The sequence below is a fragment of the Barbus barbus genome, assembly GCF_936440315.1.
Source record: "Barbus barbus genome assembly, chromosome: 19".
In the NCBI taxonomy this organism is placed as follows: Eukaryota; Metazoa; Chordata; class Actinopteri; order Cypriniformes; family Cyprinidae; genus Barbus; species Barbus barbus.
In genome coordinates, this window is record NC_136747.1 from 22794536 (window position 1) to 22820739 (window position 26204).

The 26204-nt window shown below is 35.2% G+C and overlaps 2 protein-coding genes across 4 annotated transcripts; both read right to left on the reverse strand.

Moving 5' to 3' along the window:
* Positions 1–518: 518 nt before the first annotated feature.
* Positions 519–7728, reverse strand: LOC306885718 (uncharacterized protein). Its single transcript, XM_079442448.1, has 8 exons — positions 7641–7728; positions 2506–2714; positions 2372–2426; positions 2127–2242; positions 1828–2054; positions 1416–1575; positions 1114–1224; positions 519–872 (listed from the first exon to the last, which is right to left on the reverse strand). The coding sequence occupies exons 2-8, from the start codon at positions 2705–2707 to the stop codon at positions 784–786; spliced, it is 960 nt and encodes a 319-aa protein (XP_079298574.1). The 5' UTR covers positions 2708–2714; positions 7641–7728; the 3' UTR covers positions 519–783.
* A 1560-nt stretch (positions 7729–9288) lies between these two features.
* On the reverse strand, positions 9289–24249 carry LOC306885720 (uncharacterized protein). 3 transcript variants are annotated; one of them, XM_079442452.1, is made up of 9 exons: positions 18030–18339; positions 17673–17785; positions 13608–13812; positions 13460–13511; positions 13217–13350; positions 12917–13131; positions 11854–12013; positions 11529–11630; positions 9289–11283 (listed from the first exon to the last, which is right to left on the reverse strand). In XM_079442452.1, exons 3-9 carry the CDS (start codon positions 13807–13809, stop codon positions 11231–11233), a joined length of 918 nt encoding a protein of 305 aa, XP_079298578.1. In that variant the 5' UTR covers positions 13810–13812; positions 17673–17785; positions 18030–18339; the 3' UTR covers positions 9289–11230. The 3 variants fall into 3 exon arrangements, with proteins under 3 accessions (XP_079298578.1, XP_079298576.1, XP_079298577.1); XM_079442450.1 differs by having other exon boundaries at positions 10148–11283; positions 12917–13134; positions 18030–18346; XM_079442451.1 differs by lacking the exon at positions 18030–18339 and adding an exon at positions 24181–24249 and having other exon boundaries at positions 10414–11283; positions 12917–13134.
* Positions 24250–26204: the final 1955 nt, after the last annotated feature.

The window sequence follows — 26204 nt, forward strand, 5'->3', positions numbered from 1 at the left end:
TTTGCCTGGCAACAGCCCAAATGTCTTATTCTAAATAACTGATTCCTTTAATTAAAAATAACTAGTTTGAGATTTATAGGCCTATCCCAGGGGTGTCAAACTCAGTTCCTGGAAGGCCGCAGCCCTGCAGAGTTTAGTTCCAATCCTGCTCCAACACCCATACCATGTAGTTTTTAAATAAGCCTAAATGATTAGATTAGCTGGATCAGATGTGTTTAATCAGGGATGTATCTAAACTGTGCAGGGCTGTGGTCTGCAGGAACTGAGTTTGACACCCTTGGCCTATCCCATTTTTGCCTCCCTCCCACTGTTAAAATGTAATTTTTACTCTAAGTAAATTTTAAATGAGTTACTTTTTACTTTTACTTAAGTACAAGTAAAATTACCAGTCTAAAAATCTACTCAAGTAAAATTTCATTAATGTAATGGTACTTTTAGTTGAGTAGAATATTTTCGTACTCTTTCCACCTCTGCTAAAAAGTTATTCACAAAATATTGTACACTTAAGTTTTTGTTTTAAGATTGAGAAAGGAAAGTTTATTGGCTCAAACAAACTTGCAAACGCCACTACTGTCACACTCCTGAAAAACATGGCAATTCATGCAGTAATGTCACAGGGAAACAGATTTTTCAATATTTGATATTTTTTTACAGTTAAAGATTGAGGAAAAGGATATTAACACAATTTGAAATAATTAAAATATGATAAAATAATTTAAAATCATGTACAGTACTTCGTAAAATATGGTTAATGTGTAATTGTGTCTGCATGACCATTCATGATCAAATATCATCGTCAAAAACATCCCAAGACATCTCGGGCTGGTTATCCATCAGTGTGGGAATCAGATTTGGGATCTCATGCCCAGGACCTGCAGGTGGGACATAGGTAAATACACAAAACATACTATACAATGTTGATTAAACAACATTATTATTACTTTTTTATTTAATGGAGTTGAACATTAAATGGCAAAAAATGTGCTAATGATTAGTTATATAAGCACTTTGTATCAAAGTCTGCATTAAATATTGCATGATTTTTTTGGATTGATCATTATTTTTAATAAGCAGTCCTGTTGGCCCATTCGTATAATATCTGCTGTCGCTCACCTTCTTGTTCTCTTGGTCTCTTCCGACTGAGTCGATCAGCTGTGTAACTCAGATATTTTTTTATTTCAGCTTCACAGTCGACCTTGATTACATTTTTTTTTAATGCAGCCTCTGAAAGAGGAACCTTGATGATGAATGAATTCATACTCTGAGCTGCAGACAGTTTATACACTCTTAGGGTCAAACTGGTCTTAAGAGTTATTTTTTACCCTTAGCCATTGAAGATTCCATTTGATAGTGAAGTTTGCAGACAAAATACAAACATTTTTGGTATGTGGGAAGTGTTCATACAGCGAATTTACCTCTGATCACATCTGCTAAAATCAGCTGAGAGAAGGGTTTCTTTTCTCCTCTTCCCTTCCAGTTGAATTCCTTAGCCAGATCATCTGTTAGGATATGTTGCATAATATTCTTAATCACATCCCTGCTTCCAAAACCTCCAAGTCCTAACAAATATTTTACCTGTGAAGAAAACATTTTTTACATATGATTGTAATTGGTCAATCACTGCATGGAATGATAAAGTATTTATAGTGGTCAAATATGTAATGAACACTGTACTTTTAAACTTGTCTGCCTGTATCATTTATTCTTAGCAGAAGATTTTTAAGCTTTTCTAAATGTAAGATAAATTAATTTTGAGTCCAACTCATATGTATTTATTTGGTAAATAATTGTGGAACACGAGGGACATTAAATACTTTGTCGACTCACATATTTTTTGCGTGTTGTTGTAGTTTTGAGCTCCCTCTCAGTTCTTTCCATATCATCCAAGGTTCTAAGAGGCAAGTTTAGGCTCGTTTTAACTTCCTTAGGTGGAACGCAAGTACTGCTGGGGACCTCGGGAACTGTATTGTCTTTGAGTAGTTTATTTAACATAGCAGAGTTTTCCTGAACTGTGCTCTTGATGTCTCTCAGCATTTGGAGGAGCTCATCCTTGTCTGTTGTGTAAAATGAGTTGTGATGTAAGAAAAATCTTCTCAAATTGATTATGACAAAAGAAGTTGACTCACAATCAGCTGACATTCTGGATGTAGATGCAGGAGTAAGTTGCTGTTTTTGTTTTGACATTCCTTGAGTGCTTTGTCTTTTTAGTATTGGAGAGAATCCAGTAGCTAATAGATATCGCCTTTATTTGAAAATGAACAATAGTTTAATAAAACGTTAAATAAAACATGAATTCTTTGACTTTTTAAAGGTCAGATCTTTTGAGCAAACTTTGTTTTTGGGAAAAAAAATGCAAATGTCTTTTACTTACCGTTCTTTCTGTTCTTCAATATTTTTTTGTTCCTCTTTTGCCTTATCGAAAGTGACTGGAATAAGATTAATATTGTTTGAGAACTTGGTACAAAATCCCAAATTTAAACAATTATTTTAAATAGTGACCATTACCAACTTCTCTGTGAAAGCTAATATTTAATTTCTCCCATGGTTTCCCTCCTGTTTCAGCTGTAATTCTGTTCTGAACAGCTTCCATGCATTTCTCTGTTGATTTGAATGGGGGCCAGTAACATTGTTTCTTGTCTGGGCTCAACCAATGTGACGGGGCCACCATTACCTCATCTGAGTCCAGCAGAGTAACAACTGCATACATGGTGAGTCTAGTGAAAGGGGGAAAGAAAGAAAAGAAGAAAAAAAAAAGACAATTTAGCTCTGATTGAAAAATAAATATGCTCAGTTTGTAGTAAATTTGATCAATCACAAAATTGACCAATCAAAACATCTAAAGTTGACAAAAGAATTTATTTCTTTCAGAAAATAAATCTTTTATTTAAGATGTCTGATTAGTCAACTTTTTAACTATTGTACTTTTTTTTTGTTTGTTTTTTTTCACCAGATTAGCCTTGTGTTCATAAATTTGTGAACCTATTATGAAGTATCTGCATTTTCATGTTGATTACTCAAAATGTGGTCTTTCTTCTAAGGGTTCTTTTTTATTATCACTTGCTTTGAGCACATTGGTTCATTTGGTGTCAAGAGTTCAATTTGTTTAGATAATGTAAATGCTGTTTTGAAATGCTGCGTACACAAACCATACTCTCATATAAAGGGTGGTCTGGTGTACAGTTCATTTCTGATGTAAATGCAATCATACTAAATCATGGAAGTGAACAGCTATTTGATGACATGGATTGGTCAAACTATATATTTATGTTTTCTTGCTCACTTTCCTGAAAAGCGTGACTAGCACGCTGCAAACAGAGAGCATTTATATTTCTCATTTCTACTTATCTTCAGCAGAAACTAACTTCTTTTGAACCTTTGCATTGGTGAGTAATAGACGCGTGCCATTCTGTGTTGGTGATTTGCAAACAAAACCAAATTTTCAAAATCCAGAGTACAAAAGTGATGCTGTATGCAGGGACAGATTAATGCACGGGCCTATCGGGCACGTGCCCAAGGCACTGGACCAGAGGGGGGCCCAGCCGAAATACCGCTACTCCCGGACCGCGATTTCCCCCTCAGATTTTTGAGGCAAGTGGATTTTGAATGCCGCTTCCAAAAGACAAAAAATAGCAGAATAATATTTTTTATATTTAATAAACGATCACACCGGTGTGATTAGATCATTCAGTGCGGCACATCATCAGCTGCTAAATTGTTTGCTCATCTTCGCTGGCTGGCACGGAGCCAGAGACAGCTGCGTTTTTCTACAGCATTATGCATTATAACCAATCACACATGATTCTGTTGAGCTTATGAGTTCAATGGCCAATAAGAGGCGTTCAGAAGAGACAAGCTGAAACAGCTGTTTTGTTCATATTCATATTCATGTATGTTGAGCATCTTATTCTGCTCTCTGCCGATTTCTCTCATCAGAAACAACAAAGTGCAGAAGTGCGTACGAAGTAAGCAAGATATTAATTTCACAATGTAAGCAACTTCAGTGATTAATGGGAGTTTTTGAGAGTGCTTTAATTCTGCCAATGATAATGTTCTTTGATAATATAAATGGAGTGTCTATTTACATTTAGTGCAAATAGCTCTCCTTTTGGCAGAGACCATTTACACTAATTCAGCCCACCAAAGTGTGATTGGGACTGTCAAGATTATAAACAACGGCTTTGAATCATAAGATCCAGTGGCACAGATGGTAACGCGCAAGCATTTTGACCAGGGTTTGAACCCGCCTTTTGCCAAACTTTTTTTCTTCCTTTTCAAATCTCATATCACATCGTAAAAGCAATTATTGTCAATAAAAATTAAAGAAATAACCAAAAAGTTGAAAATAAAGTATCAGATTAGGGTAGGGTAGGTGTCGGGAGGGCTTTATTGTACCAATAAGGTGGCATCCATTTAATAATTTGAATTAAAATTATAAAAAAATTACTCAATACGTTATTATTGCATACTATTTTATAATGTAATACAATACTGAAGTGCAGATAATTGCCACTATTTTGCGACAAGTAGTATAAATAGCAGAAAATCCTGCTATTTTAACAGTGTAAATATAATCTATAGCTATTTGCACTTAGTGTAAATAGCATATCGCTAAAAATACTGCTATTTTCACTTGGTGTAAATAGAATCCATTACTATTTGAATTTAAGAGAAAATGAGCGCAATTTCAACTGAGGGGGGCCTTTAATCAGTCCGTGCCCAGGGCACCGGTGCGTCATAATCCGTCCCTGGCTGTATGCATCCATTTAGCCATTATCACCTGCATAGTTGCTACTTGGCATCAAAAGTAAATAGCAATCATTCTGATGACAACTCATCCAAGTCATCTTCGTTATCCTCACCTTCCATCATCCTCCACTGAAATGTCTTCTTCCTGTATCAATGTATCCTTAGATTCATTATCCATATATTTTAGTTGTTCACCTTCAACATTTCCTTTAGACAATTCCTTAATGTAAAACACTTCATTAGCTCTTTTTTTCACAGCAGCTGTTATTTTCTCAAGGTCCTCAGGTTGGATGCAAAGTATCATGTTTTCTTGAAAAAACAGAATTTCATGCTGTTTTAAATGGCCAGCTAATGCGGAGGCAAAGCATTTCAGAGCCAGCGTAATGAGAACTGGGGTCAGCGGGCAGCCATGATCCAGCAGTTTGTCTCTCTCGATTGAAACATCTGCAGATCCAGTATCTACTTCTGGTGCATCTCTGAGAAGGTTTTTCATAATGAAGAAATCCTGATACAGAGTTGGGTTTGACAGTTTTTGATTTTCTATCTCATCCTGAATAAGAGACAACTTCATCTCAGTGCAGAATGTTTTGGGAGTGATCATGACAGTAGCTAAATTTTTTGGCGCACGGCCCTTTGACTGAGACTCCAAGTAATCATCCAGACGTTTTGCCAGAATAGTTGCAATGATGAGGTAATCGACGTTAAAGAAGTGTTGACTGTCATCATGTGGACTTTTCACAGTTTCATTGAAGTGTTTCTCAGAGCAGTTAAATGCACCGCTGTGGATTCTGTCATAGAGCATCTTAATGTATGGAATTAGATCCTGAATGTTGTCATTATAGAAGGAAACTGGGATGCCATCTGGTCTCGGTGTGTCTGACACCTGAAGAGAATTTACAGCTGATATAATGTCAACCTCACTGACTGCATGTGAGCTTTCTTCATCCAATAATGAACCCAACTCATCAGACAAAAGATCCTTTTTTAGATTCTGCCATTGGATGACTGGCTGTATCTGGAGATCTTGCAGAAAAACTATCGTGGGAGCATTGTTAATCTCCAAATACACAGGATGATGGTCGCGCATCCCTGAGTCTCTTATTACGCAACATCTGACACGCCACATACATTCTTCTGGAAGAAAGAAATAATCCAACCTGGATGCAACTTGACTGTGGAACGTATAATTCTGCTCTGTGGGGTTCTTTCTTCTCCAGATGTCAACCAGCTGAAGAGATTTCATTAACTTTTTTACACAACAGCGCAGCTTTCTGTGGGTTGTACTGTCCGTCACCTCTTTTGAATGGATTTGGTTGTCTTTGTCAATAAATGGATTGAGAACTGTGTTGAAATCTCCACCGATCACCAGCAGCCCTGTGGTCATTGATTGCAAGTACCTTGAAAGTTTATCAAGGGTTTTTGTGTCTTTTTCATGGTTATAAACACTCACCAGAGTGTACAGCTGACCTCCCAGTTTACATTTCAGAACAACATATGTTCCACAGTTATCTTTTTCTTCACTTATTTTTTCAAAATGTGGTCTTTTCTTGATTAATATGGCTGTTCCCATTCGGGAGGTAAACTTTGTGTAGGAAACATGCCACTCATTTTTTAAACATTCTAAAATGTGTTCATGTCCTTCTCCAATGTGTGTCTCTTGTAAGAAAACAACATCAGCATTTTGTAGTACTTGAAATTTTTGATCTCTGTTTCGTTTAAGTCCATTAACATTCCAGGTGATAAAATGTATGGTCTGCATAGCCATAAACAGATCTGCTCTCACAGATCAAAGATCATCAGCTTAGTACGTTCCCTGTCAAAACAAAGAGCAGGGGGTAGACACTTTTTATATTTTGAGATAATTGCTGTGGTTTTGAGTTGTAAACATTCTGGTGTCCAAATATATTCCTTTTGTTGTATTCTTTGTCCAAAGTTCTTTTGTCCAAATCCTGCTTAACCAGTTCTTGAAACCCAGCCTCCTCTTAATATCCACTAATCCACAGTCGGGCCAAACAGTTAATGTTCCATTTAGTGCTGGCATATGCTAACATCACTACATGCATTTTGCTAGCACATTTGGTTAATAGAATAACTTAGAATTGGTTTAGAATTCTGGGACAAAAATTGTTTGTAATTGCCAAACCAAGCTCAAGTGTACATGCAACTTTAACCATTCCTTGCCCATCTTAGAACTGTTCTTGCTGACGGTAGAAAAACAGCTTTTTCATATGTTTGGATAGATGCTGTAGAATCATAAGATATTTACAAATCTTTCTTAAAATAAACGTGTGTGTGTGTGTGTATATATATATTATATAATTTTATTTATATATTTTAGATCCCTTAAACCTGCCCCATGCCTAAACATAACCCTTTTTATAGATCATAAAAAGAATATCAGAACAGCTGATTTTACCTTTTAGATGCGGTTAATACGTCATTATGGCACGTTTCTGTGTCTATGCAAGTCAACGTAATTGTACTTTATTACACTGACACTTTATAGAAGATGCATATGAATACTTATGAGATGACATTGCAGAAACTTGAGCAGCTTAGGTGATGCACGTGAAATTATAAACCAGTGTTAGTTCTCGTTTTTGGAATTCCTAGAGTAGTTTTTCTTGACGTACCTCAGAGAATTTAAATTCTTGAGAGGAAAACCAAGTTAAGAATGGACTCTCGTGAACAAGCTTGTATTATTTATCTGATTAGTTTAACTTTTTTACTGCAAATCACAGGTCAAATACTTTAATAAATTGGACAATTATACATGATAATTATATACTTATGTTTGTCTTTTGAGTTGTTTTTAAAAAGTAAGCCAAAAAAAAAAGTAATTAAGTTTACAATTTCAGTTAACTTTAAGCAGCATAATTTGAAGTGAATTTTACCTTATATCTCGCAGGATAATGTCTGTGAGGACAGGAGACTGCAGTTGATTCAGCTGTCTAGTGTCAGATTTCTGAGCTTGAATCTGATTGACCTGTGGGTGTGGACTTCTTGGTGTGTGTTAAAGTGAAAAGTGAAACAGAAATATTCTACTTTGTGAATTTTATTTTAAATTTATACAGAACAATCATAAAAATAAGTAGAATACACAGTTTAAATGTTTACAGTGTGTATGGATTAGTTTAATTCCATAATGTTCTATAGTAATAAACCTCATAAAGCTTTTTAGCATTTTAGACTTATTTTCTAAAAGGCTAAATAACTGTGACAGTTTTCATCAGCGTCACTATTAATTACCAAATCCGGAGCTTTAATCTTCTGAAAAAGAATAGGTATAGGTTTCAGGGAAAATTAAAGTGAAAGCATGTGAAGTGAAAGTAAATAGTGACTTTCCGCTTTTGGCCAAATGGAAAAGATCCAGTCTGAGTTCAATTGATGTTTAAATATTACACAATCCAAGATCTTCATTATATATGTAAAGCCTTCAGGTCTGTTATCATTCTTATTCGTTATTATATTAGTGAATAATTATTCATATTTATAGAAGCATTAGCATTACCATGGATGAGGTTTTGATGAACAAATGCTGGTCATGCGCACTTGTCCATTTTATTCTGTATATAGTTTAGTGCAGGTTTCTTTTTAGTCTGGTGTGTTGAAATGATAACTTTTTAAATTAAGCTTGATTGCTAATTATCTGTACAAGATCTTTTTTATTTATTTATTTTTATTTAGCTTTTTAGGATGGTTAATTCACCAAACCTATATCAGCTCTGGGGTACATTCTGAACATCAGCAGCATGGTTTTGTTGTTGACGAAAATGTTAATAAACGAAACCTAAGAATTTGCATTTCTCTTTTGCATGTCAGCTTTTAAAGCTCAGTATTTGCCCTTAGGCTGAGGTTGCATGCATGAAAGTCATGACAAACTGGTTTATGTTTGCCACCGCCCTCTTTTTTAAATCCAATGAAAATTACCAATGAGTTTGATCAAATCTTGACTAACATTTGGTGTCAGATTGATTGAACATTTGATGTCAAATGTTAGTCAAGACTTGATCAATATGCTGTGGAGAAATGGAGCCAGAAACGCTAATTTTTGTTTTTATGTTTTACCTCATAATGGAGAAGACGGTGCATGTTTCACCCACGGTTTGCTGCGTCCGTATTGCAACTTTAAATGCAGGTATTGGGTTGGAACTTACTTGAATAATGTAATGATACAAATGAAAAATACAAAACGCACACACACACACACAGCGGTTTAAATGCTGACTGATATCTTACAAGATATAGCTTTCTGGGATGGTACTCAAATGGTTCAGGTCATACTTAGAAGGGAGAGGTTATTATGTGAGTATAGGAGAGCATAAGTCTAGGTGGACGTCCATGACATGTGGAGTCCCACAAGGCTCAACTTTTGCACCGCTCTTGTTTAGCCTGTATATGCTCCCACTAAGTCAGATAATGAGGCGAGCGAAATTATAAATATTCCCTTTGGTAAAGGAGAAGCTAAGGCAATAATTAAAAAAGAAATGATGAAGAAATGGCAGGACAGGTGGGACATGGATAATATGGAAGAAAATATTAGAGTATACATAAATTTATTAATGCACAGGGTGTGAAGGAATAGAAGGGAGACAGTTTTAACCAGGCTGAGGTTTGACCATACAGGGTTAAATAAAACATTGTTTTTGTTAGGTAAAAGTAAATCAGATGAATGTATGGAATGTAAAATCACAGAAAATACAGAACATATACTGTTGCATTGTAGGAAGTATAGAGACGAGAGGATTAGATTAAAGCAAAAGATAAATCAGACAGGAAGAAAATGGAACCCGTTTGGGAACTAAAAACAAGAAATAACGTTCTAGGAACATTCTTTTTGGGTTTTATTTTTTGCGACCATAAAATAACGTTCCCAGAATGTTGCAAGGTGGTTATTTTTTAATAACCTAAAATAACTTATTCAGAACATTCCCTAATGGTTATTTTTAGGTTATTATTTTGCAACCATAAAATGGTGTTCCTAGAACATTGCAGGGTGGTTTGTTAATAACCTAAAAATAACTTATACAGAACGTTAACTAATGGTTATTTTTAGGTTATTAGGTTATCATTTTGAAACCATCAAATAACATTACCAGAACATTTCAGGGTGGTTATTTTTTTAATAACCTAAAAATAACTTATACAGAACATTCCCTTGGTTTTTCTTCGGTCTTTCCAATGAAAATATTGCAGATGTTTTTGTGTAATGACCTATACACAGCCCTGAAATTTGTTTAATACAGCAGTGAGGCTGAAAATTGCGCACAGACCGACACAGGTACTACGGCAACCGGCACAGGACAAAGATTTTGACGTCTGAGACAGCAGAGAATAGCCAATGGTAAATAAAGGAATTACTGTAAATTTACTTAATTATTCTGTAAACCTATGTGTTATTGTGAATTTTATTGTTACATATCATTGTATGAATTTCAGGTAAACAAAGTTTATAGTTAAAAAAGAAAACTGAGTTAATTGTTTGGCATTCTATGCTAACAGAATTACCAGATGTCATCGGTATGACATCAAAAATCACTGGGATGAACAAGAGCCAGCAAAAACATAATGGATGTGCCTTTCATTTTGAACATAAATACAGTATACTGTATTCACAAGTGTACGATTAGTTAGGTGAAAAAAAAAAAAAACGTATAGAGGAGAAATCATCTGCAATTCTGGTTTATTTTGAATGAAATCACATTCAGTTTGATGAAACATTGGATACGACAGATATAGGCTACTTTAAAAAAATAATAATATTTACAACAATTTATACATAAACAATTATAAGTTTTTGTTCAATATGATGTTGAGGGAGCCCTGAAACTATATGGCTACCATGCTTTAAAACATGAAAATTCATTAATTATGTAATGTCAAATTGAAATAAATTTCTCAAAATGTATGTTTAATGTGTAAGTGGGTCTACATCACCTATGATGATATTATGCACGAGTCGCTTTGGAATATAAGTCATAGCCTGTTTCAGATGATAAAAAAATGCGACTTACATTTTTGAAAATATGTTTATCACTGTTAAAATATTTATGACTATAGGCTAAGGAGTGATTCCTCACATTATTACAGGAAAACGTCTTGTGATTACAGTACCTACTGAGCCGCTGTAATGGAGCAGCTCTAATGTGCTATTAAATTAAAGATGAATTACCATAGAGCAAATAAAAAGTGGAAAGTGAAAGTAACAAAAGCTTGTAGAATACATTTTAATGGTCTCAATTAAGTATGAAAATTTCTGAAGGAAAATGAACTAAGCCAACTAACACTATTTATATTCTTTTGGTTTCTGTACCCAGTATTTTTAAAAATTACAAATGAAATGTAAATACAGGTATCAGTTCTCGATCTGCAAGTACCAAAAATAAAAGTATCGCTATTGACCTTGTTCAGGGAAAAGTAGTATCGGTGCATCCGTATCAAAAACTCTTTCATCAAAAATGTTCCAAGGCATTTCCCTCTCTTGCTAGTTGTCCATCATTGAGGTAGAAATCACATTTGGAATCTCATGCCCAGGACCTGCAGGGGAAGGATGTAATTATGCAAAATATACTATACGTGATGATTAAGCAAGGTGGTTTCTACTGAATTGGGCATTTAATGAAGACTACTGTTATTGGTGTTTTCAACACAATTACAAAAAAAAAAAAAAAAGCTTAAAATCAAAACCATGGAAATCCCTGTAGTATGTCAGGAGCTCGTCTGTATCTTAAATATAGTCTCGTGAGCAGATTCACATCAAATCTAACATCTGTATCACTCACCTCCTTGTTCTCTTGGTCTCTTCCGACTAGCTGCATAACTCAGATATTTTTTTATTTCAGTTTCACAGTCACCCCTGTTTACATTTCGGGTTAATGCAGCATCTGAAAAAAGAAACTTCATGACAATTGAGTTGGAAATTCTCAAGCATTTGTTGTATAGTGCCTCATAATCACAGCTGTAAAGAGTTTATATGTTCTTAAATATATTTTTCTTGAAATATATTTTATTTCTATGCCTTTGTTTTGATTTAAAAGTAAAGACAACTGCAGACAAAAAAATATATATATTGGTTTGTGGGAAGTGTTCATGCAGTGATGCGTTTACCTCTGATCACATCTGTTAACATGAGATGAGAGAAGGCCTGTTTATCTCCTCTCCCCTGCCAGTTGAACTGCATAGCCAGATCATCTGTTAGGACGTGCTGCATCATTTTCTTAATCACATCCTTGGGAATAAAACCTCCAAGACTTGACAAATATTTTACCTGTGAAGATTTTTTTTATTATTATTAATGAATTTATTTGTTTTTAGTGTGATACTAATAGTCAATCCTTGCTTTAAATCGCTCAAATATTTTGTATAATGATTAAACTGTACAGTTATAATAGTCTTACTGGACTATTTTTCTTTGTAGAACCTTTAGGCTTTTCTAAGAAAGATAATAAAATAATTTTGATTACAATCAAAATTATGATGCATTTATATAGCGCATTTATTGTGTATTGTCGTACACCCAAAGCGCTTTACAATCATGTGGGGGTCTCTCCTCAACCACCACCAGTGTGCAGCATCCACTTGGATGATGCGACGGCAGCCACAGTACAACGGCTCCAGTGCGCTCACCACACACCAGCTACAGGTGGAGAGGAGAGTGTGATAGAGCCAATCAAATGGATGGGGATTACTAGGAGGCCATGATTGATAAGGGCCAGTGGAGGGAATTTGGCCAGGACACCGGGGTTACACCCCTACTCTTTACGAGAAGTGCCATGGGATTTTTAATGACCACAGAGAGTCAGGACCTCGGTTTAACGTCTCATCAGAAAGACGGTGCTTTTTACAGTATAGTGTCCCCGTCACTATACTGGGGTGTTAGGACCCACACAGACCACAGGGTGAGCACCCCCTGCTGGCCTCACTAACACCTCTTCCAACAGCAACCTAGTTTTCCCAAGAGGTCTCCCATCCAGCTACTGACCAGGCTCAACCCTGCTTAGCTTCAGTGGGCAACCTGTCTTGGGCTGCAGGGTGATATGGCTGTGGATTTTTAGGCTATTTGGTAAAAAGCTATCATCATGAAACAAGTATATATTACATATTTTGTGATTATAAGCAAATTAGTATACATTATCCCTTTAAATATTGTATAAATGCTGTATCGACTCACATATTTTTTGCGTGTTGTTGCATTCTTGAGCTCCATTTCAGTCCTAGCCACATCTTCAGAGGTTCTAAGAGGCAGTTTTAGGTTTTTTGAAGGCACGCATGTACTGCTGGGGGCTTCAGAAACCGTATTGTCTTTGAGTATTATTTTTAACATGGTAGAGTTTTCCTGCACCTTGCTCTTGATGTCCCTTAGCATTTGGAGGATTTCAACCATGTCTGCTGTGTAAAATGAGTTGTGCTATAATTATAAAGAGAGAAAATAAACTTATCATACTGATTATGTCAAAAGAAGCTGACTCACCATCAGATAACGTTCTGGATGTAGATGCAGCTGTTACTGGAGGAAGTGGTTGTAGCTGATTATTTGACATTCCTAGAGTGTTTTCAAGTCTCTGTCTTTTTATTCCAGTTAATACAGTGTCAAATGGATATGACCTTTATTTGAAAATTCAAACAAAACAGTACAAATCAATTATTTTGCTCTTTCAAAAGGTCAAATCTTATGAAGATTTTTTTTTAAACAAAATGCAGGTCTGTTACTTACCATTCATGTTCTTTAATTTCTTTTTGCCCCTCTTTTGCTTTCTCAAACGTGCCTGCAGTAAGATAAATATTGTATTATATTATTTGAGAACTTATTGGACAGTACAAAGTCCTAAATTAAACAGTTATTTTAAAATAGTGACCATTACCATATTCTCCAAGAAAGATAATACGTAGTTTCTCCCATGTTTTCCCTTCTTCTTCAGGGTTAAGTTTGTTCTTAACAGCTTCCATGCATTTCTCTGCAGATTTGAATGGAGGCCAGTTACAGTGTCTCTTGTCTGAGCTCAACCAGTTTGATGGTACCACCATTAACTCATCTGAGTCTTGCAAGGTAACAACTGCATACATGGTCTGCCATGAGAGAAAAGAGAGAAAGAGAAAAAAGGAAAAGAAAATAACAAGACAGCACTTAGCTCTGACTGAAAAATAAATATACTCAGATTTATAGTAAATTGGAAAGTTGGCCAACCCAATCCTAAAGAGTCGGGTATTTCTATTTTGTCAGAAGATATATTAAAGATGATCTGACTGGTCAACTTTTTACATTTTCTAATTTACTGTTATTATTTTATTTTTCCATTGTTTAGACCAGTGGCTCCCAGTATATATGTGTGTGTGTGTGTGTGTGTGTGTGTGTGTGTGTGTGTGTGTCCCAACATTGCACATTTTGCATGTCATCTCAATCAAACACACCCAATCAGGTCAGCAGCTCATATAGAGACTTTAAGAACTGAAATAGTTGTGACAGACAAAAGTCTGAAAATGTGCCTTATGGGGGGCTTTGACAATTAATGTGAAATATAATGTGATTATCATAAACTTCAAAAGGATTGGATTAATTACTTGAGCACAGCGTGTTTTAAAGTAAAAACACACTGTTTTATGTTCTACAGATTCATGAATTCAAATGACTTTGCAGTCAATGAAAAGTCTACATTTTTGCCAAGCAATTGCTTATGATCTGTTGATAAATTTTGACAATTACTTCATGGTGTTTATACCTGCAAACTCATCACCTTTTGGTAAAAGTTCTGTAATTGTTCTGACATGGGCCATGCATATGATTCATGCAAATCAAAAGAGTTTGTGTTTTGTGTTGTTTTTATGAATTTATCTTAGGGGAACTAACAGTCTTCAGAAAAGTTTTAATAGGGGTCATTATAGGGGTAACCAGATAAAAGCTCTATTTCTGATGTTTCATAAGTGCCATCTTCTGTAAGAAATGATCTTTGATTGTGAAAAAAGCATGAAAGACTGCAGTGCAGGGTGGCACAAATGCACCTGATGATGTGCATGATGAAGGCAACGTCACTTTTTTGATTCTGTGGCCAACCTTGCTGCATTATGAAACAATTAGAGCACAAAAAGAAGAACAAATCAGCAAATGTGATCTGATTCATCTTCATGATCCTCACCTCCATTCATTCAAATGTCTTCTTCCTTAAGTATTACAAAATCATGCTCTTCATACTCTACTGGACCAACTGGCTTGTAATATTTCCTCTGTGCTATCCACAAATGCTTCTGTGTCCATTTAATCCCAATTTTCATCCTTAAACTCATTTCCTATACACTTTAATTGTTCACTATTGATCTTTCCACAGGATAATTACTTAATGTAAAATACTTCATTAGCTGTTCTTCACAGCAGCTTAACTTCCCCAAGGTCCTCAGATTGGATGAAAAGCATCACACATTCTTTGAAAACCAGAATTTCATGCTGTTTTAAATGTCCAGCTAATTCGGAGACAAAGCATTTCAGAGCCAGCGTAATGAGAACTGGGGTCAGCAGGCAGCCATGATCCAGCAGTTTGTCTCTCTCGATTGAAACATCTGCAGATCCAGTATCTACTTCTAGTGCATCTCTGAGGAGGTCCTTTACATTGAGGAAATCCTGATAGAGATTTGGGTTTGATGGTGTTTGCTTTTCTATCTCATCCTTGATACAAGACAACCTCATCTCAGTGCAGAATGTTTTAGGAGAGATAATGACAGCAGATTAATTTTTTGACTCCAAGAAATCATCCAAATATCTTGCCAGAATAGTTGCAATGATGAAGTAATCAACGTTAAAAGAATGTTGACTGTCATCACGTGGACTTTTTACAGTTTCATTGAAGTGTTTTTCAGAGCAGTTAAATGTACCGCTGGGGATTCTGTCATAAAGCATATTTATGTATGGAATTAGATCCTGACTTTTATCTTCATAGAAGGAAACAAGGAGGACGTCTGTCCTCAGTGTGTCTGACACTTGAAGAGATTGTATAGCTGACACAATATCAGCCTCAAGGACTACATGTAGGCTTTCTTCACCCAGTGATGAGCCCATCTCCTCTGTCAAAATATGCTTTGTTATGATTTAATAGTTGGAAGAGTGATTGTATGGGGATCTTTCTGGAAAAGGATTGTGGAAGCATTGCTGATCTCCAAATACACCGGATGATGGTCAAGCATCCCAGAGTCTCTGGTTTCACAACTTCTGACACGCCACATACATTCTTCTGGAAAAAATAAATAATCCAACCTGGACGCAACTTGGTTGTTAAATGTATAATTCTGAGGGTTCTTTCTTCTCCGAACATCAACCAGCTGAAGACAAGAAATTCATGAACTTTTTCACGCAACAGTGCACCTTTCTGTGGGTTGTGGTATTTGTCACCCTTTTTAATTGTCTTTGTCTGTAAATGGATTGAGAACCGTGTTGAAATCTCCACCGATCATCAGCAGCCCTGGTCATTGACTGCAGGTAACTTGAAAGTTTTTCCAAGGGTTTTTGTGTCTGTGTCATTGTTATAAACACTAACCAGTGTGTACAGCTGTCCTTCCAGTTTACATTTCAACAAAACATATGTTCCACAGTTATCTCTTTCATCACTTATATATTTAAAATGCAGTGTTTTCCTCACTAGTACGGCAGTTCCCTTTCAGGATGTTTGTGTAAGAAACATACCACTTGTTTTTTAGACCTTCTATAATATGTTCATCTCCTACTACAATGTGTGTCTCTTGTAAGAAAACAACATCAGCATTTTGTAGTTATTGAAATTTCTTATCTCTTTTTCTTTTGAGTCTGTTAACATTCCAAGTGATGAAGTTTATGGTCTGTGAAGCCACTATTGACAGATTTGCTCTCACAGACTAAAAATCCTCAATTTAGTAAATTCCTTGTCGAAACAAAGGGTGATGGAAAGTAGAAAATTTTGGTTTGCATTCTGAGAGAATTGCTGAGACCTTCATCCTGACAGCAATACAAATTTATATTTGGAAGACATTTTTCTTCAGAGTCATTTAAATTATATTCAAGATTTAAATTTTATCTTCTGTTTCCTAGGACTCGAACCAATGCCTCCAGTTTCATTCTATGTAATTTTCCCCTATTTTGAGTTTGAGTTTACTTTACTACTACTACTACTATTATTATTGTTGTTGTTGTTGTTTATTGCATGGGTTTAGCATTAATGTTGTGTAGCACTTGTTAAGGTTATTATGTGTCTGTTTCTACCATGACTGCCACACCCTGCTTAACCATGTGTTACACTGTAAAAACTTTTACTATGATCTACTAAATTTTTTTGGTGAAACATTTTTATACAAAAAAATATTGAGTGAATTTTAAAGTTGTGAAAACATTGAAATATGCCTTAAGAATCAATTAAATGTAATTAAAAAATTAAGTAGATTCAAATAATTAGATTACAGAAATAAAATTGAGTAAATATAATTAAAATCCTTAAGCAATGCAACAGTAATTCTAAATCGAAACACACTAAAAAAATTCAAATAATTAGATTAATTAATCCCAGAAACAAGTCTCTTATAAAACCATGAGCATCTTATACAATGCATGCATATAAATAATGTTATCTCTTGAAAACCAAGTGCCTTTGAAATATACCAAGAATATATAAGATATAATATACATTAAAGAATGTAGATTCTTATGCACATGCTTCCATGATTTATCTGATTTAATGAAGAATTCCACGTTTACCATTGTTCCACAAATCACACATATTTGACATTTTCAAACATATGTTATAGTGTGAAAAAACACACTGAATTTTTTTAAATAATTTTAGGCTTTTTTTTATATTATGCCCCATGTGAGAGCCCTTTGAATGTCTTGCTTGTATACACATTAAAAAACAAAAAAGTGAGTTAAAAGATGACAATATAAGTCATTGTTTTAAAATAAGTTTTGGAAAAGTTACCTTTATCTCCTAGGGATGTCTGTAGGACAGGATAGGCTACTGCCGATTCAACTCTCAGGCTGAGCAGAGTAAGTAACTGACTTTAGATCTGATTCACCTCTGGGTGTGGACTTCTGGGAAAGTGAAAGATAGGGAAAGGAAAAGTAAAATGGTCTCCTTAGCACAGTTTATTTGACGTCTATAGGTTACTGAATAAAATCAGTATCAATCATAATAGTGTGTATTTGGTTGTTTTGTTTTATTTCTTAATGTCCATAATAATAAAGCTTATTTTCTGGATAAGATTAAATTACTGTAACAATTGTATGGACATTATGAACATCAGCAGTAGCCTAGTCATTTTGTTGACTCACGTACTGTAGGGCAGTGGTTTTCAAACGGCGGTGTAACACCGAGTTGAAATGTTAAACAGCCCGGATGGGAAAACTGTGTGGTGCTAATAATACACGGGAGATGAGAAGATGGCGTGTTTTCCCCGAGTTTAATAAAGCACCTCAAGCACCAACACACTCGTCCGCATACATGAGGAATGAGTGAGGAAAAATGTACATAAGCATCCAACTCAGGTCACAAACAGAAATGAATTAAATTAAATAAAGATAGACAGGAAATAAAGATGTCGGTAGAGCGGATAATCTCTTCACCTTTTCATATAGTACAGACAGACGCTATGCACATGCGCAGTTGTCAATCTGCCACAAAACTACCGTAAATGCTCTAGTGGCCGTTACAGCGGACTGGCCATCTCCGCTCGACGGCCGTCTGCCTGGCTGGTTAATCATCAAAGAAAAAGTGTCAAAGCAAGAGACGTTGACGGGAGAAAAAAGGAGGCGCTAATGCAATCTATTTTTGTTTATATAAAAGCGAAACTGACGCGAAGGAGAGTGAGCTCGTGATGGCAATCAAAAAACGTGAAGATAAAGGCGGTAGGGAGAAGCAAAAAGGAAAAAAAGCGAACAGTCAGGTTATTTTTGCCCTCCTCTCTCTCTATACACAGGATGTAGCCTATAGCTATATAGTAAAATCCCAGGACAACCCTAATCCGAGCGGTTTGAGATATATTGAGTTAGAAAATAGAGTAAATGAAGTATAAGGTGATTGCTCCGATTAGCACACACACACACATACTAATGTTGGTTTTTGTGGTTTATGGGGACTCTCCATAGGCGTAATGGTTTTTATACTGAACAAACTGTGTGTGCTATTGCCCTACACCTAAACTTAGCCCTCACAGGAGACTTTGTGCATTTTTAGTTTTTCAAAAAAACACCATTTAGTATGTTTTTTAAGCCTTTTGAATTACAGGGACATAGGCAGTGTCCTCATAAACCACCTTCATATTGTAATACCTCTGTCATACCCATGTCATTATACAACTTTGTGTCCTCATAAACCACATAAACATGCACACACACACACACACACGTTTGTTTTTGTGAAAAGTGGGTACATCCCATAGGCGTAATGGTTTTTATACTGTACAAGCTGTATGTGCTATTGCCATACACCTACCCTACACCTAAACTTAGCCCTCACAGGAGACTGTGCATTTCTACTTTCACTCTGTATGATTTATAAGCGTTTTGAAAAGTGGGGACATGGGTCAATGTCCTGAAAAGTCACCTTCACCTTGTAATACCTGTGTCATTATACAAATTTATGTCCTCATTTGTCACAAAAACGTGCACACACAAACACACACACACACACACACACACACACACACACAATACTCAAATTGAAGAATGTAGTTTCAGGTTTCTAGATTTTATGTTTATTATTATGTCATATACAGTACATTTTTGCTCTTTTTATTTAGATTTCAAGTATTTAAGTTCGTATAATAATACATTTCAATCCCTTGCTGAAAACAACAACAAAAACAAATAGAAACCATCAATAGAATTTGTAATGGTTTTACTGGTTATAATGTAAATTGTATCGGCTTTAATGGAAATTGTAATGGACCCCATTGGTCTCTACTGGTAATTGGTTAAATATCATTATTGTTAAAACCACTAAATCCTAATTGAACATATCCCAAAACACACTACAGGAAACCATTATTTAATGGTTTTAATGATTAAAAGTTGATGGTTTGTGTAATGTTTGCAATGACATTTGTAGTGGAAACCATTAGAATTTTTGTGATGGGTTCTATTGTTTTTTTTCAGTAGGGTCACCATGGTTTTTGTGATGTTATTTGCCATAAATGCAATACATTGCTGTAATACTGTGAGATATTAGCGGCTGTTTGTAGTTGTGGTGGGCCTATTTGGGACAAAATCCTGGGCTGTTTTTTACTCCCAGTCTGTCCCTGCCTAGGTTGCGACCCTCGGGTGGGTCACGACTCTGTACCACCTGTACAAGTCTATGTGTTTGCAGCACTAAAACATGGGTTAATTTTCACATTTGGTAAAATTTCCGTCATTGGTCAGCAGGAGCGCTTTCACTGCAGAAGCAAAGCTGTTTCCTCGGCACAGGAATGGCAGCGTTCGTGTTTTAGTTGGTTAGGTTTGTATCTTGTTGTTTTTTTTTTTTGTCACAGATATGCATATCTATGTTTATTATGAGATGTAGTAACTATAGCAACCTCAGCACCCATTGCCATATGTTGCCAGGAACTACCGTGAAACGCTTAGTATAAACACTTATAGGTAAGGGTAACAGTTTAGACATTTGTTGCAACAGTCTTAAAGAAATCCCTTACCTCAGGGAATTTTTTACCCCTAAGTCAAATTACTTAAGGACTTTCATGCAGCCGGGCCCTGAATTCCAAAGTGGATTTGTCAAACATACAAACACAGGACAGACCTCAACAAACTAGATGATTGCCTGTGAAATTGTCGGATTACGTCATGAACTGACAGGAGTAAATACTAGAAATGTGGACTGTTAAATTGTTTGATGTAACCACAGAAAAAAGAAAGGAGGTTTAATAACTGTAAAGTCTGAGGCCTGTATGTTTGCATATTTTGATAATATATGAAGTAACAAATTTAACTGTTTGTTAAGATGTCTTCAGCGAAATGCAAAGATGTTTAAAGAACTGTTGTGTTAGAAAAAGGGGGAAAGAAGATGTTAATATCAGTTAGTAGAAGTACAAAATATGTTCACTGGATTATTATGTTTTAAACACGTTCATTTGAGTGAAAAGGGAGGATGTCATGTATTAGTATTACTGTGGTTGTTACCGGTATCCGTCGTTAGATGGCTCCGTGACATTTAATAAGGAAAAAGGCAGATAAGATTTGGGAATTAAAAAGAACTGAGGTGTACTTGGTTAAGAAAGTGTGTGGGTGATCATTTAATATAGGCAGAGATACAGCCTTGTTGTTACTTTAAAGAACATTTTATACTTGATCCATTTTAATCAATTTACTTTTCTGTCTTGGCATTGAGCTAAAGTAAAATATTTAGTTAATTGGAAGTAAAACTAAGTTTTGTTGGTGTAATTTAAACTATTTGCTTCAAATCAAATGAACAGAACGCAAAAGTTTTGCATTCTGTGAAAACCACGTGACCACTGACGCCATAAGTACGGTCTGAGAATTATTCACAGCATGCTTTGCGAGAATGCTGAATTTGAATTTCTTAAAAAAAATAAAACATTTTAAAGCTGAGACCTTGTTTCATACCAGAAGTAACCTGCTCTGGTATGCTCACACTACACATAATGTGTAGTGTGAGAGGGGCATTGTTTGTCGGACATAGCAACAGTAACAGTTTGTCGGACATAGCAACGGGAAGTCGTGGCCTACTGGTTAGAGAGTCGGACTCGTAATCGAAAGGTTGCGGGTTCGAGTCCCCGGCCGGCAGGAATTGTAGGTGGGGGGAGTGAATGTCCAGCGCTCTCTCCACCCTCAATACCTCGACTGAGGTGCCCTTGAGCAAGGCACCGAACCCCCAACTGCTCCCCGGGCGCTGCAGCATGGCTGCCCACTGCTCCGGGTGTGTGTTCACGGTGTGTGTGTGTGTGTGTGTGTGCGCATTTGTTCACTACTCACTGCTGTGTGTGTGTGCACTTGGATGGGTTAAACGCAGAGCACCAATTTCGAGTATGGGTCACCATACTTGACAATACGTCACGACGACTTTTTTTTTTAACTAAGGAGGGTGGGTTTTTGCAAAGGGTCAATTACAACTGTTCCACTTCAACTGTGAATCCTGGCTTTCTTGAGTAGGACCACATCAATCTAAATAAAATCATCAGAAACAAGGTGGGGATTGTCAGAGAGAAGACCCATAATATACTGAAAGTTCTTGTATGTAATTGCTCAGCACATCAAAATTAGCCTTATTATACAAATATTAACAATTTAAACAGAAGCAGTAATGTTCAGTTAGATGGGGCGCTAATGCTTAATGTTTTACTAAGGTTGTACAGGGATTAGAAAATTATACTCTCAAAAATAATATATAATATATATATTGAAATGTATTTTTGTTTGATTTATGCAGGTATATGTTTGGTTGATTTATACAGAAAATGTTTAGCGTGATGCTTTGACTTATTTATATTTATTATTCATTGTCAAAATCATAATTTAGAATAGGCTAGTAATAGGCTACTTTTTATCTTGATCCTCTTTAACACATTCCGTGTTGATAAGCAAACACCCACTGCTATGATTAGGTAACAGTTTTGCATATTAAAATAATAGATGGAGACTTCTGTAATATACACTGCATCAAATCTGGTCTATTTGGACATGGTAAACTGCCATGTAATTTTGGGTTTGCCAGATGTATGAGGAACTTTCCTGAGTTACACAGAATTGTAAATTTCAAGAAATGCCCATACTCCAGTGTACATGGACTTATACAGGAATCCATGAAGTTTCATGGACATATACAACTGAAACACTGATGGTTGTGAGGACTGGTGGCTGTCAGGTGTGAAGACTTTCAAATGTTAACGACAGCCAGGTAATGCCGATACAACTATTACACTGTGTTGTTTCCTCAATATCTATGCTAATGTATTCAACACAGTTTTTGGGTCATTTTAACAATTTCACATGGTAACAGGATTCACAAACCACACCCATGTTATCTTGAGATGTTCACTTAAGTGGAAAATGAGGATTGCTCAAAAAATGCATTATATTTCAAGTGTAATTCACTTTTTTTGCAATGATTATGTTTCAATTTTTTTTTACAATGAAATATATGTCGACATAGTGAAATCATGCCAGATAAATACCAAATAAATACATGCTGTGGGATGATGCACAAAACTAAAATTTGACATCTTATAATCTTTCTCATTGTGTCCATGAAATACAATCATTCCAAACAGACTTGTGTTCTGTCTTAAATATCTTAAACCGAAGCAGCAGAGAAAGCTATTTATTTCAGATGGAGTGTCAATGTTAAAATATGTCAACTAAACACTTGTTTCATGTGAGTGCAGTGAGAGAACTTTGCAGCAGAGAAAGTCAAAGAATATCGGGGGGTGGGGGGGTAACTAAAACAATTAGTGTACAAAGTTAATCTGAAAGGAAGAAGACACATAAAAATGTATGCAATCTGTTATGACTAGATGCCAAGGACATTTCCCCTTTTTAATCTTCCTGTTATGTGCAAATATTGCCATTGACATGGATGTATGGGTTCATATTTTTGATCAAAATAATTTTTTTTGAGTAACTAAGTTACTCAGATTTATGTTTTTCATTCTTATTATCATCATCATTATTATTTCTTATTTACTCAGACAGTCCCTTGTCAATAATATTAAATAAAGAATTTATTAAATAAAATATATAAACGACTGCTATTTTAGCATTTATTTGCATATTTAATGTACTGTATAGACTTTGCACCTCTGGAACCTCCCTTTTTTCTTTCATGGATGTTAATCACCAAACTTTTAACTATTTTGTACGGCTGAGAGAGCAAACATTAAGATACTTGTAGCCTGATGATGGCATGCTATCACACATTTTGTGTCAGGATTTGGAACATAAAATTGGTACACACAGAGAGAATGTAATTAAGTCTGCATATTTTATAAATATAAAATGTAAGAATTACCTTTCACTATCTTTTCTTTTCTATCTATTGTAGAATGGATGAAAAATCCTGGTGGGGGAATTTCTTTAACCAACTTTATGTACGTGACTGTTAATATGCTGCTTTTTATATCAGAAATGAAACATCTTTATATATTTATCATTCATAAATTTGTATCCAGTTATCATGTATCGATTCTTGCAACTGTGGTCCCAAAAATTTGCTGAAAATGTTCTTACTCTCAGACCATCCAACATACAGAAATGAAAGCATCAGTAATGGTTCTACCAGGAAGATGCTAATGTCAGGTTATTCATGCATAACTATTAGCTCTGGCCAATCACAGCTTGATGTTTGGAGTATATAAGTACTGACTTTTCTCTTTTACGATTGTAGTTTATGACGTTGATGTTCCCCTCCATCCTCCCACCACCACCAGTTTATAAACTGAGAATTCCATGGACCAGAATACAATTACATGTAAGCTTACCCTATCCTTCGTCTGTGTATGTGTGTCTCAAGAATCTCAGGTGTCAGTTATATTGTCTCTTGAGACTGCAATCTAAAGCGCTGTTTTCCTCTTCATGCTCATGATGTTATAAGATAAAACAGGATGTGGTACATATCTCAGCTTACAGGATGTGTGTGTGTGTGTGTGTGTTCAAAGTAAAGTGATTTTTTTTATACATAATATATTATCAGTATAGTATACATATTGTGGGTGTTATTATTTTGAGCACACATTTTTGTCCTTAGGAAGCATGGCATGCCTGAAAATGAACAGACAATACACTTTACCCTCATTATAAATGTCTGTAAATATAATTTCATTAGCTCAGAAAATACAAGTATCATTTTATATATTTCTAACCTTATGAAAACTGCATCCCACCACTAAAGATATTTAAAGCTTGTGGAACTCTTTACTAAAATGTTATTTAAATGTTAAATATATTATAATATAATTGAGCTATTCATCTAGTGGAAATACAATTAGAGATCAAGAATTCAAAATTTTATTTTGATATTAAAAATTTGATTTCTGTGAGCAATGTCATTAATGATAATAAGAATTCACAATTCTGTTTGGTGCCACTGGAAGGATAGTAATTACTACGGATTGTTTTTCTTCTTCTTCTTGATTCCATGGAAATAAGTAAATATCAGGTACATGTTGAACAGAATGTTGCAGGAATGAGTTAAAGTCTGTTCATATCTTTGTGGTTAGATCAGTGTGCACAATAATGTATCTTTGACCTTCATTATGTAAGTTTTGATTATACTTTGTTGTGAATAAAATACAAATAATAAAAAAAAAAAACATTTTTTCAGTCTCCTCACACTCTGTCTTACCTGCCTCTATTTTTAATATTTTTTTTCTAACAAATGCAAACATGTACATCCATCTTGGTAACATATTATTGTAGCACAGTTTGTGCTGAATACAAAAAAAATACATGTTGGTCAATAGTATGTTATAAGTAGCTGAAAAAAGCACAAATATCAGGGCATGTCAAAACATCTCAAGGGCCCCAAAATCACCTCAGACCCCAGAGGGTTAAACTGACAGTCTACTAATACTCTAATGACTGCTAGTTGACATGTAGTTGCAAAGTTACATACTGTTAGTAGAATGTCTAAAGAGAAATAAAGTGTTACCAAATAAACTTGCCTTGCCTATGCAAATGTGCATTAAGAAAATTAAAGTTTCTAAGCAGTTGTACCCATCTAAATGTTTTTTTTTTTTTTGCATTCAGAATAGCTCCAGATATAGTTTCAGGGATTCTTGCACTGGATGGCCAATTTCACATGTATTTTGGGTATTTTCAAAATACAAAATACTGTATTTGTATTTAAATACATTTTTCCACACAGTATTTTGTATTTTTATTTTAAATGTATTTTCATGTAGGCTATTTATCCATCTCTGCACCAAAGTCGTGTGGTAATTTAATTGCCATCTGAATCCACATCTCTGAGTTACAAGAAGAAATTGATTCAAAATTCAGCATTTAAACCCTTTTTTAGCACTCCTGAACTTTGTACTTCGGTGTAATTTTCATACATAGTTATTTCTGAAATGCTGGAAAGTATTTAAAAGAACAATACTTCATAACTTCTCCACCACAGCAACTGGGAGCAGAAAGAGAAGAAAAGCACGTAAACTTTCAAAATGGGTCTTTATTATGGCAGCAGCAGGTATGCAATACAATTTTAAAATGTGCATTATAAACGGATATATACTGCGTCTATTTGACTATTTTTAAACAGGAGATTGAAATAATCAAATTATAAATAATTGTTTCTCATATGGATGTCTGATTGTATATTATAAAATATGTTTGGAATAATAAGAATACATTTTACATAAGTATTTTACAATACATTTTACAGAATAATAAGAGTAAATTTGAAAATAAAATTCATTTTATTTACAGCACACAATCATGTGACTGGCCACGTGAGCAGCGGGTTTCCGAGTTCGTAGGATCACAGAACTCACTCCTCCACTGT

What these genes read in the sequence shown, in the direction of transcription:
- LOC306885720 (XM_079442450.1), bottom strand. Translation starts at nt 13,809, where the DNA reads ATGTATGCAGTTGTTACCTTGCAAGACTCAGATGAGTTAATGGTGGTA. An exon ending in CAACAACACGCAAAAAATAT is followed by an intron (nt 12,014 to 12,916) that starts GTGAGTCGATAC and finishes AAATCTTCACAG; the next exon opens with GTAAAATATTTGTCAAGTCT. An exon ending in GAGACCAAGAGAACAAGGAG is followed by an intron (nt 11,284 to 11,528) that starts GTGAGTGATACA and finishes CTTCCCCTGCAG; the next exon opens with GTCCTGGGCATGAGATTCCA.
- LOC306885718 (XM_079442448.1), bottom strand. Translation starts at nt 2,707, where the DNA reads ATGTATGCAGTTGTTACTCTGCTGGACTCAGATGAGGTAATGGTGGCC. An exon ending in TTTAGCAGATGTGATCAGAG is followed by an intron (nt 1,225 to 1,415) that starts GTAAATTCGCTG and finishes TTCCTCTTTCAG; the next exon opens with AGGCTGCATTAAAAAAAAAT. An exon ending in GAGACCAAGAGAACAAGAAG is followed by an intron (nt 873 to 1,113) that starts GTGAGCGACAGC and finishes TCCCACCTGCAG; the next exon opens with GTCCTGGGCATGAGATCCCA.